Source organism: Anopheles gambiae, chromosome 3, assembly GCF_943734735.2.
Source record: "Anopheles gambiae chromosome 3, idAnoGambNW_F1_1, whole genome shotgun sequence".
In the NCBI taxonomy this organism is placed as follows: domain Eukaryota; kingdom Metazoa; phylum Arthropoda; class Insecta; order Diptera; family Culicidae; genus Anopheles; species Anopheles gambiae.
In genome coordinates this window covers 37808772-37822056 of record NC_064602.1, presented here as the reverse complement: position 1 = coordinate 37822056, position 13285 = coordinate 37808772, and the positions used below count along the sequence as shown (strand labels likewise).

General features: G+C 39.2%; 1 protein-coding gene across 1 annotated transcript; it reads left to right on the top strand.

Annotated features, from left to right (window-relative positions):
- The first annotated feature begins 292 nt into the window (after window positions 1-292).
- Window positions 293-12867, top strand: LOC133392700 (uncharacterized). The gene is made up of 2 exons (XM_061653344.1): window positions 293-1274; window positions 12728-12867. The coding sequence occupies exons 1-2, from the start codon at window positions 587-589 to the stop codon at window positions 12865-12867; spliced, it is 828 nt and encodes a 275-aa protein (XP_061509328.1). The 5' UTR covers window positions 293-586.
- The last annotated feature ends 418 nt before the right edge of the window (window positions 12868-13285 follow it).

Sequence of the window (13285 nt, the reverse complement as noted above, 5' to 3'; positions counted from 1 at the left end):
TTTTTTTTATATCGTAATTTGAAAGTGCCTATATTTTATACAGATGTTCTTTAACTTTGTACGACAAACGTAATGATCAAGCTCACGATGTCAACAACCCAAGGAAGTTATAATTATGGAATTTAGATATCATTCTCTCATAGAACGTTTGCCAAACTCGCACTCAAAACATGTATATGTACATGTACGTTACGCAGACATTTGTAAGCGATAGTGTTAAGAACATGATTATATTAGGATAAAGATTAGATTGAAGAAAAATACATTCGGAGTTGAGCACTCGAAGCAGACGGACGCATACCTTTTATCTTCATAACTGGCGCAGTCGTAAAGTGAACAAGCATCCTTTCTCATCCCGGTTTATCCATCCCTGAGAGCATATCAGCGGAGTTCCAGAGAGAATCAAAGCGAAGGACACAAATTGCTCGAGAGCGGAGTGCGTACAAGCACGGAATTTGCTGAGAGACAGCGTACCACCTACGAACAAAAGAGAAGAGACTACATCGACAGACAACTACAAGCACAAACAAAGCGTGTAAGTAGAGTGACACGAGTGACATAAAAAGTGCAAAATCCACCACACACGATGAATCAAGAAAATAATTTCACCCAAGAAGAGCTCTTCGAACACATAAGGCGTTTAACCGATACACAGAATAGCCTAGTCGAAGAAATGAATAAGATGAGGGCGGTTGTAAAAGACGATCCAATGCTTTCCTTTAAAACGCCAGATCCTATAAAAAATTTACCAATATTTAATGGTAACAAAAACGAGACACAAGCTTGGATAGAAGATACCGAAGCAACGCTTAATCTATTTGACACCTATAAGGGCACACAAACGTACGAACTTATTGTTCGAGCAGTGAAGAGCAAAATATTAGGAGAAGCGAGAGAAGCTTTGATAGCTGCAGGGAACTTTAACACGTGGCCAGAGATAAAAGAAACGTTACAGAATTGCTTCGGTGAAAAACGAGATCTCACGTCATATGTTCAATCACTTTTTTACGAACAACAAGGGAATAAAACGCTAACGGAGTTTTATCAAACCCTAAAAAAACTCGATACACGCATAAAATCTGTAACTGCAAATACCGAAGATTACAAAGATCCCAGCCAGGCAATGAATAAGTTCATTAGCTTACTAACACTAACGCGTTTTGTCGATGGACTAGATGGTCCACTAGCGTCGCATGTTAGAAGCTGTAAACCGATAAATTTGGATGAGGCTTTTTCAGTGCTAAAAGAGTACACGAACGCGGCGTATAGAAAGAGTACGAATTACACCAGCACATCACAAACACAAAGAAATGCAATACGCGGTAACAAACCTGTCTCAAACTACAACCGTACACGATCAGATAAATTTAAACCGATGAGTAAGAGAGATGACGATGTAACCATGAGAACAATGTTATCAAAAATGCAGGTCAATAGCCATGAAGCTGGTACAGAACATAACTCAAATGAGGTAGGCGAATTAAATTGGTCAAATATTTCTAATCGAAAAATTCCAAATATAAGAAAAAATAATTTCATTCCTTATCTGGAAATAATCTCAATCGAAGGAAGCCTTAAATTCTTGGTGGATACAGGGTCGAACAAAAATTACATAATACCCAAAAAGGCAAATTTTGAAAATTGTTTAGACGAAAATGGCATTTTTGTTAGTAACATTAATGGAAAACATGCAATTAAAAAATCATTGCTGCTCGACATCTTTAACATTAACAAGAAAATTCAATTTTACATTTTTCATTTTCACGATTATTTTGATGGATTGATAGGCTTTGAAACACTTCGAGACCTTGATGCGTATTTTGACATAGGGAAAAACATGCTTAAGATTGGAAAGAAAGAATATCAACTTAAAAAGAAATATCCAGACTATCAGACTATTAACAATACCGACGAAGTACATTGAATTAAAATTGAAACAAAAAATAAAAACGATCTTGTTGTTGGTGAAGAAACAGGTTGTGGACCATATTACATTCTGCCAGGAATTTACAGTAGTGATGGAACAAACGCACTAGTTGCAGTAAAAAATAATAATAATATGGATCCACAAACTAACTTCAATGAGCTTCATCTGCACGAAGAAGAATTTGTAGAAACAGAAGGACCTTCTGAGCTGTCTGAAAAAAAGTTTAAAGTAATAGACAATTATCTTTCCCAACAGGAACAAAAGGCATTACAATCTCTAATTGATGAGCATACAGAAATAATACACTTTGAAAATGAAAAACTCACATTTACTCATGCTATCAAGCACAATATAAGAACAATAGATAACATTCCCATCCATACAAAATCATATCGATACCCCCAAATTTTTGAAAGCGAGGTACAAAACCAGGTGAAAAAAATGTTAAAAGACGGTATAGTACGGGAATCAATTTCCCCATACACATCACCACACCCATACATAGTCCCAAAAAAGGCTGACGCTACAGGGTTAAAGAAATATCGTCTAGTAGTTGACTATCGTAAACTCAATAATAATACTATTTCAGACAAATATCCCATTCAGAATATCACTGATATCTTAGATAAATTAGGACGAGCTAGCTATTTTTCTACAATTCATCTCGTGTCTGGTTTTCATCAGATTCAAATGGAAGAAAAAGACATAGAGAAAACTGCTTTTTCAATAAAATCAGGGAAATTTGAATTTACTAGGATGCCTTTTGGGCTTAAAAACGCCCCGGCAACATTCCAAAGAGTGATGGATGCAATTTTAAGGGAGTTTATTGGAATTTGTTGTCTCGTCTATATGGACGATATAATTATATTTTCTAGTTCATTAGAAGATCATGTCAAAGATATTCGTAAAATTATTCAGAAATTGAAAGATGCTAGACTAAAAATTCAAATTGAAAAATGTTACTTTTTCCGAAGAGAAGTTCAATTTTTAGGACACACAGTGTCTGAAGATGGCGTTAGACCAAACTCCGATAAAATAGAAATAATTAAGACATGGCCAGTGCCGAAAACTGAAAAGGAGCTTAAACAATTTTTAGGCACTATTGGGTACTACCGGCGATTTATTAGAGATTTTGCCAAAATGATTAAACCTCTAACACAATTACTTCGCAAAGAATCTGAGTTCCAATTTACATCCAAAGAAATAGCATGCTTCGAGAAGTGTAAATCTTTATTAACAATGGAACCTATTCTAGCCTACCCGGATTACACTAAGGAATTTATTCTCACTACCGACGCTAGTAACTTCGCAGTAGGAGCAGTGCTATATCAGGGCCAGATTGGTAAAGACAGGTCAATTGCTTATGCTTCTTGGACTCTGAATAAGTCAGAGGAAAATTATTGTACCACTGAAAAAGAACTCCTCGCAATTGTCTGGGCAGTAAAACAATTTCGACAATATTTATACGGTCGGAAGTTTAAGTTGGTTACTGACCATCGCCCATTGATTTATGCTTCATCAAGTTTAAATCAAAAGATAGTCCGATGGAATCTAGTTCTAACAGAATTTGATTTTGAAACAATTTATAATTTATAATTTATGTGGTGGCCGATGCTTTGTCTAGAATAAGACCAAATTTTGCATCTAATGAAATAGGAAATAAGATAGGATCTAAATGAGTTGAACGGTGAAACAAACGATGAAATGACAATACACTCGGCAGACACGAGTGATGATCATTACATACGTATCACAGAAAAGCCTACGAATCTCTTCAAAAATCAGTTGATTTTTCTTGTTGACTTCAATGTAGCAGAAACGCATGAAGAAGTTTTCCCTAAGTTCCATAGGTTCATAATTTCAAAGCCGCAATATTCTGAGGAAGATATTGTCCACATTATTAAAGAAAAAGTTAAAATTAACGGTACTTCTTGTATTCATTGTCCCAATTCACTTATCCAGCTCATTCAAGAGACGTACAGAAAAAACTTTGCAGAAAACAAGATATTTAAAATTTACATCTCTTTAACCTTGTTAACAGATATAAAATCAGAAGTAGAGCAAGATGATATCGTAATGAAAACCCATGAATATGCGCATCGAGGAATTAAAGAAAACAAAGCACAAATTCTAAGCAAATATTTTTTTCCATCTATGGACTAAAAAATTAAAGTATTCATTCATACTTGGAGCATTTGTAGGAAAAGTAAATATGACAGAAATCCTCCAAGATTGATTCGCAGCTCTAACTATGCCATCAAACCGTTTGAAAAGGTCCATATTGACATATTTTTCTTAAAAGGAAATAAAATGTTAACAATTGTCGACGCATTTTCGAAATTTGCAAACGTGATCCCTTTACAAACAAGAACCATTATAGATCTTAAAAAGGCTATCACAGATCATATCAGGATATTTGGGAGACCCAAATTAATAATAAATGATCAAGAACCGGCTTTTGTATCCATAGATTTTGTTGGTTTTCTTCAAGATCTAAATATAGAAATCCATCACGCCAGTGGAAGCAATTCCAATGGCATAGTAGAAAGATTCCACTCAACCTTCATAGAATTGTATAGAAAATTAAATAGAAGATACAATAATTTGGAATTTTTCGATAAGATCAATGTACTAGTTGACATTTATAATCATACTATCCATTCGGTTACAGGCTACAGACCAAGAGAATTAATTTTCAACGTTCAAGGAAAAACCGATACGGATGAAATATTAGAATGCTTCAACAAACTGCAATCAAATGTAAAAGTAAGACTTCAAAAACAAAAAGAATTAATAGAAAATGGAAATAAGAATAGAGAACTACCGCATAGTTTAAGCCCCGGGGAGAAAGTATTTGTAAGAGTTACGCAACGAAATACGAAAGATAAAGAACCATTTAAAGCTTCTTTAGTAAAACAAGATAATGAACTAACATTTAGGGATTTGAACGTTTGATTTTAAGGTTCATAAATCAAGGATAAAAAAATGAAATGTTATTTGTTAGGATTCATTAAAACCAAGCGAGAACGCTTGGAACTGAAAGGGGAGCCGTTACGCACACATTTGTAAGCGATAGTATTAAGAACATGATTATACTAGGATAAGGATTAGATTGAAGAGAAATATAGAGCATTCGGAGTTGAGCACTCGAAGCAGACGGACGCATACCGTTTATCTTCATAACTTGTATATGTACATGTACATGTACATGTAATATATGGTTTAGGCTTATTAAAATTAATATTGTAATGGGTTTGAACATATTTTAGGTTTACTTTAGGCCGGTTTAGGCTTAAATGAAGAAAAAAAAAAGCTGGCATGGAATCACATTGACCGATGTTCGACTTTGATTGGCAGATAAAAATTATATTCAACACCCTTCGATTTTATTAAAAAACAGAAGAAGATTACCGGAAGATACTGTCTTCCAGGTTATTTAAAAAAAAAAATTAAACATTCATTAAGTAAACCAGATGCTATCTCCGCAGCTTTTACTATAAGCAGTCTGGTTCGATGCTATTTGTAATGAAATTTTTGTTCTTGCTTGTAACTTCATTTTTTTCGCATATTTCAATAATGTTTTCTGTTAATTTTTCTTAAAATTGGTATGAAATACTTTGTTGAATTTCAATGAAAAACAACCGGCCATCAGAGTTTGTTATTTTGAAATTATAGCCAATGTGTCGAAATCACCCTACCAGGTGTCGATTTTACCGCATCATGGTGTCGATCTTACCCGCACTGTAGTCGTGATGCAACGAAAAACACACTTTTTTATTTTTATCAAAATATTATCAAAATCAATCCAGGAACCGTAGTTTCTCGTAAAATGTTACATAATGAATCAAAAAAGCTTTTTCGATGTCTACTAGCAATGTTGGCACGATATCGACCGATGTTTGTAAACATTACTGTTCCCTGTCACCACCCCGTGAATCCTTCGTGAAGCAGGATTTACTAAAATTCTGCACGATATCTGTCCCCTCTGTCTCGACACAATTGTGGAGACGTAAAATTTTATCAAAGGTCGCCTGATTAAGCGCTGGTTGCACCGCTCACCATTGTTTGGCACATCGTTGGCGCACTTGGTGTACCTTCCTCACAGCACCTTAGAGACGGTCGCGCCTGCGCTTCCCTGCTATCAAACCTTCAATCAACTGTTGCTGATTTCCTGAAAATATTACGAATGTAAGCTTGTTTACTCTACCGCTATCTATACGCATAATACGCAAATATAGTTGATCCCTAGCACGCAATGCGAATGGTGTAAACCTAACCTCATTTGTATCAGGATAGGTGAGTGTGTGTGTATACTGGTTTCTAACTTGCTTATTGTTTTCTTTTAGACAAACCCTATCGACGAATGTAATGCGGTGCATGTTATGCTGCGATCTATCTTTGAAAAAGGTAGTGAAAATAGTTTCGGTCCCGCTACGGTTGCCGGAACCAAATATTGTCCCTCTCAATCGTCTTCGCTCAGCTACAGGGTCACCAATGTTGCCAGTTGGTGCCATCGAATCGGTGTGTTGTGTCCCGATCATTAACCTTGACTCCCCTTTCAGGAACGGCAGAATCGACAGTCCCTGAAAGTGAGTAAAATTAATGATTAGTGAATTGATGTACGGTTCTTCAAGCGGCAAACTTAGCTGTGTTGTGAAACGAGTGTTGGCAAACTCGTGTTGTGTGCCGTTGCCGCTCGCCGAAATTGCCAAGTTCCGCCGCCTTCCAAACGAATCGTCCTTCGTTACGCCTACCGCGCAGCTGCTCTCCTGTGATCCTGGTCTTCTGGTTACACCGACGTTTCGTGCCAGTTCTGTTCGCACTTCGCAGTTCAGTACGGTCGCTGGTTCTTGGTCGAATGTGCTGGTATTTTGTTGTCCATGCTCGTGAATCGTGACTTCGCGGATTGGTACCCTCGGCACCGTGGGTCTCGACGCACAAGTTTTTGTCAATGATTCTGTTCCTCCAGATTGGACCGTCTCATGGAGAAATGTGTTGTGTCGCACATGACAGTTTAGTAGGGAATGTACGTGATCCGACGGAAGGTTATGTGATTGCGTGGATCGCCGCGCCATCTCAGGATACTTGGCAAAAACTGACGTGTCCACGACTGCTACTGTCGCAGGATTCACATTTACCATTTCGACGTTAACGGGCTCACCAATTTCACCATCACTCACTGCTATCGTACACTGTTTCTGCTTGTGCTGTTGCTGATGCTGATGCTGCTGCTGATGCTGATGCTGATGCTGATGCCTTTTTTTCCTCGAGCTGAAGCCGAATCTTTAAATGGTCGAGCTTGAGGTTAGCCATTTTGAGCTCGTACTCTTTTATGGCCATCTCCCGTTCTTGCTGTTGCACTTCCATAAGCTTTTCGAGTGCCGCTTGCCTAGACCTTTTGTGTTGCGCTGTTGTCGGTGAATTTGTGGTAGGAGGCCTTTTTGCGGCATGGAATGTAGTGAGCTCTTTTTCCTCTGTAGCCAGCTTATTCGCCGAGGCTTCGCCCTCGCTATGTGCTGCTCTTTTGGCACTTTTGTCGCCTTCGCAGCTTTCAGCAGGCACCCCAGTCATCGCAATGGCTTCCTTAGAGGACTTTAGACGGCCCATCTCCTTAGCTTCGCACTTTGCCACTTTCATCACACACAAATTGCACCAAGATTTTGACATCACAGTGACGCCGACACACCCGTAATGGTACCACTTTCTGCACTTTTCGCAAGGCACCATATCTTCCATGGTGTTATGCCGCTCGCAGCCACCACAATCAAATCCGCGCTTGGTCATCGCGAACACTTTTATAAAAATAACTTGCGTTAGAAAGTTTCGCACGAATTTTTAAATGTTGCTACGGATGTAGTAATCCGTTTATTTTGAGTAGCTTTTCACAAACGTTTCTACAACTGTCGCTCGCGTATAAATTTATCGCCGATCATGGGGTGGGGTGTTGGCACGATATCGACCGCGTGTGATCGGACAGGGAACAGTAATGTTTACAAACATTAAGCTGACTTGACAACTCGATCAAATATCCAAAATACCCGGCAGATGGCGTACAAGATTCACAAAGAGAGACAACACGATTAGATTGTGCGACAACCAGATCTCCGTAATTAGGGCCAATTCGGGAGCAGGTCAAATAGGGTCAAGTAGCACAGCTGATCGACGAACAGGGCGCCATCGCGAAACGCGGTTAGTAGCAAAGATTAAGCTAGAAAGGACAGACGAATTTTTAAACTGTTTACATTGGCAAAAGTATTGCAATCAGGGGAAAACCTTAAGGTGTCGAAACTACCCCCAGTTCCTCTATATCGAAAGGTTATGTGGAATTGTAGGTGTAGGTTACGTGGAAGCTATTCTAGCGCTTGGATCGGTGAAATCTTTCCTATTAGCTGCATTGCACAATACTACTCACCGGTGGTTAGATACACATAATGATTATTTTATAAATGAATACGATAAATGCCCATGTTCATCATGAAAACCAATCTTTAACATCCGATGAGAGCAAAGTATCTAAAGCGATAAATTCTATAGATGTTTTGTTTGGTCTAAGTTTTTAGATTTTTTTATAGAGACTTTGAATTTTAGACTAAGTGGAATAATAATGGGCAAAACAGCTACTACCCAAACGACCAAAACGAGATGAATGGGTAAAACTATGGACCTGAGATGGGGCCCTATCTCAGAACCCATACTGGTACACTGGTGGACATAAAAATAGGAACTTTTTTCTGTGACCGAAAAACATATTTCTTGTCGGAAATATTTGGTAGCCCTGAAAAGGACTGTTTAAGTGGTTGTTGGGAGGTGGTGTTGCGGTGTTCCACAGAGCGGAAACATATTCTAACGGTTAATGTGTTGACCGTTATTCGCTATCACTTCCTCACAGCGTAGGGCCATATCGCCGATGAGGTTACGGCATTCGCTTCTGTCTATGCGTTTCCACATAGCCTTGCAGCGTCTCCATAGCGAATCGGCAGAACGTGCATGCTTATTCTTAAGCTGACGCTTGAGAGTTGACCACAGATTCTCAATCGGGTTGAGGTCTGGACTCAACGCAGGCCACGGTAGAACTTGCACATCCTCGTTTGCCAAAAAACATTTAACTAATCGCGATGTATGCTTTGAGTCGTTATCGTGCTGAAAGATGTAATGCTCTTCGTCTCCGAATTTTTGTCGGGCGTGTGGCAACATCTTACGACGTAGTATGTTTCTATACCCTTCCGAGTTCAGTGTCCCTTTGATACGGAACAAAGGACCCGGGCCGTGCCAGGAGAAGCAACCCCACACCATTACGTGGCCGCCTCCGTGCTTTACGGTTTTTATAGTATTTTTTGGATGATACGCGTGTTTAGGAAGGCGCCAGACGTATTTAGTGCCGTCCGAACCATCCAGATTGAATCTGGACTCATCCGAAAAAATTATTTTGCTCCACCAAAAGATGGATGCAGCTAAATGCTCTTCGGCAAACCGAATGCGCGCTTCTACGTGGTGCGGCATTAGCTTACGAAGCTTTCGTAGTTTCCGGGCACAGAACCCACCGGCGTGTAAACGGCGCGACACCGTTTTCGCCGAAACTTGCAATCTAAGCTCCTGCTTAATACGATTGCAAGTTTTGAAAGGGTCCGCCCTGATTATCTCAACCATCTGCGCGTCAACGTCAGCCGTTGTTTTTCGCGGACGACCTGTGGATTTACCCGTAGCCTCGCTACGAATGGCGTTGTCCACAAACGTCCGCGAACGGCCGAACGCCTTGCAGATGGTTTTGATAGGCACGTTCTCAAGATACAAACCCTGAATATGTTTCCGCTCCTCTGGAGTGCAGTGCTTTCCGCGACCCATGAAGAACTTGTGGAATTTTCAAATCGCAAACTTTCACCATTACCACTGAGTGAAGAATGAAGCGCAACACGGTTTGGATCTCTTTTTATACCACCGAAAAACGCTGCCGTTACTCAAAACTCAGATAAGTAGCGCACCACAAATGCGAGTATAAAAGGCAAACAAACAGCGATTGCAAATTCAGTACGCCTCGAACGTTAGGCGAAAGAACTCCGCAGGAGCCAAAGCCTCTCTAAACCATACTAACAACAACATACGCCTCGATCTGTTGGCGATAAGAGGCCAACGAACTCCGCAGGAGCCAAAGCCTCTCTAAACCATACTAACAACAACAAAAACTGTTGGCGATGACACACCTATTGCACGCAAAAAAACACACAACAATTTTTTTTCCTATCTTTTTGTCCACCGGTGTACCCAAAGGCAGACAATTTTGGACTTATTTTTTTATAGAGAGCAAAACGCTGATGCTCCTTCATCGCTCCTCCTCCTTCTCTCACGGACTTACAGTCGTTGCCACCTAATTTTGGCTCTAAGACATCAATTTTTGACAGTGCGCAACAATTTTTGCCTCTAAGGCATCAATTTTTGACAGTGCGCATCAGTTTTTGACTCTAACGCACCTATTTTTGTGTGCAAGTCATCAATTTTTGACTCTTGTAGGAATCATGACAATTTTATAAGGTATTTAAGCAAAATTTTAACATTTGTTATTCCATATCTAATAAAAAATACAATAATTGTGTAAAAAATACATGCCAATTATTTTCACTGCATTGAAACTTCCAAAATTGGCAAAACAATTGCTTTATTTTAAATTCTATCAATACATTTTTTCACTATTTACCTTAATTTCAATCATTTCAAAACACACAGTTTCATAAATAACGTAAAATTTTGTAAATAAAGCGCTTAACTCACAGTCAAAATTGATGCCTTCGAGTCAAAAATTGATGCGCACTGTCAAAAATTGATGCCTTTGAGGCAAAAATCGTGACACGCTGTCAAAAATTGGTGCCTTTGAGACAAAAATAGGTGAGTTAGAGTCAAAATTTAGCAGCAACGACTGTAATGGCAAGAGTTCCAGGAGAGGGAGGAGCGGGGGAGATGTAGTATGTGCTCCACATTCACACATACACTCTTACTGTTGTGGGCAGCCGTGCGTGCCGACCCCTGGACCCGGCACACACTAAGCCTTGCGCTGCTTAGTGTGTGCGACAGTGTGCGTGTACACTGTCGTCCGGTTGACCGGTGGCAGCGCAACTGCCACGGCAAGTCCAGGGGTCGGCACGGCTGCCCACAACAGTATGTTTAATAAGTGTTTAAATAAAGTAAAGATTTTAAACATAATACTTACAGCAGCAGGCAATTTGCGAGATCATGAAATCGGGAGAGTATAGGGCCAATTATGTGACTCGAGTGCTTGAGAAAAAGTATCAAAATGCTGATTTTCTATTATGATCCGTGTTAGAGAACTCGATTTTTCTCTGGTTTGGTATATCTAACAGAACGAAGGTCATTTGCATTACCTGACTCAAATGGTGACCGTTTTTTGTTCAACAGCTTTCCGTCAGGTTAAAGCTACCGAAAAATTTGCCAGCCTCGTACAACAGGTGCCGTTAGTCCGGAGCCGGTTCTGGAGCCGTTGGTACGCTAAACTGTAATTTCTAATTAGTCCAAGGTCTATGAAAATTTTGCTTACAAGGACTAACAATATCCGAGAACCATGTCGAATCGAATATTTGTATCACAAAAAGTCCATGGAGCAGTCAAATTAAAAGTACTATCGTACTGCAAATGTTTGTACAGTAAGTATTGCCAGTCCCGTGGTAATATCGTCAACAAGCAAGACTTAACTACGCGTCCGTCCTGGGTTTAAGCCCGTTATGGACCGAGCCCTCAATACATAGCAGTGATTATCCTGCTATGGGTATTAAATAAGTCGCTGATAGGTCAATACCGGTATATGTGCCAAAGAAGAAAAAAAAGACGGAATCGCTTACTGCGGAAATTTGTTGTACACATCAACTTTTGCACGTTTACTGTCACTTGAACAAAACAATACGAAAGCTGAAAAAATAGTTCCTTGTTTTATTTTACCAAAAAAATACCTGTCAGGTGTTGAACTCTAGCAAGGATCGAGTCCCTGATACTCAAAGCTGTTTATCCTGGTATATTGGTAAACCAATCAACTCATTAGTATCCAAACGAATGATTGATATGGTAGATCTTAACTATTACGTCAGGTAAGAAGAAACGAAGTTTGTGATAAAATCGTAGAGGCAGCTACTTCTACTCCTTAAATTGCATATTCTTCATTTTTTTATTGAAACTGGGTGTCTGAATCTGGGTAAATCAGCTAGTATTTAATATATAAATTACTTACATTCTATAAATTTATTCAAATATCACGATTTAATCATGCTAACTGGTAGTACACAGGCTTCGAGGTGAATTTTCAATACAAAAGGCATTCAAGAGTAAAAACATTTCGAAGCAACGTATTCTATCATGGTTTGTTCTTGTATATTTTCTTAAAAGTTTAGTAGTGAAGTTATAAACCATTTTATTTCAACGCTATACCTGGATACCAGTGTGGGATGTAATTTCCCTTGCTCGGTTTTTTAATTTGTTTAACATTACTTGCTATTGGCTTTTTCGTTGTTGGTCTTGCAAACAAAAATGGAAACAAAATTTGCGGTTTCGACGGTTTTTGAACAGTGTTAATAGTTGGTTTTTGCACTGGATTATTATATATTGAAGATCCTGAGGCAACCCCAGGTATTGCATTTTGAAATGACAATGGATTTATAAGTGAGTTATTGTTGTTTGTTATTTGCTGCCAGATTACTGGGGAGGGATATGAAGGTATTGCATTTGCAAACGAGGGGAAAAAATGTGCATTAAATAAGTTGTTTGAGGAAGCAGGTGTTGTTCGTATTGTAACTGTTAAACCAGGTTTAACCGGTTCACTCGAACTAGAAGATGCCAACACACTTGACGATATTGTGCTAGCAACGGTAGTAGGCGGAGTATCCGTAGATTCTTCACCAGACGACATGACCGAGGGTATGGTACTCTCGCTGTTGTCAACATAAGGTTTCGAAGTTTTTCGAGTTGTAACTGTTGTAGCAGAGGTAGTTGCAGGTCTTCTGGAAGAAGACGACATAGTACTAAACGTAGAAGAAGGAACAGTATTGGTAGGTCTTTTGCTAGAAGATATTGTAGTTGTTCCTTCGCTGTACGTCACGGTTGAAGAAGGTGTTGTGCTCGGGGAAGTTGTTGTTTTAGTAACAGTTGAATCGGGTGCAGTCGATGGTTTCGAAGAAGACGATGTCGATCTACTCGATAACATTGTACTAGCAGAAGTAGATGAAGGTGTATACATAGGACTTTTAGAAGTTGACCTAACTGTCGTTCGATTCGTTGAGGATATGGAGGAAGAAAGTGTTGTTCTTGTAGTTGATCTATTCGTAACTGTTGTCCAAGGAGTAGACGACGGATTTCGGGAGGAAA

Bases quoted from the DNA above. Each gene is read 5' to 3' on its own strand.
- LOC133392700 (XM_061653344.1), top strand. From the start codon at position 587: ATGAATCAAGAAAATAATTTCACCCAAGAAGAGCTCTTCGAACACATA. The intron at 1,275-12,727 runs GTACGAATTACA...CTGTTAAACCAG, and splicing joins GAACGCGGCGTATAGAAAGA to GTTTAACCGGTTCACTCGAA.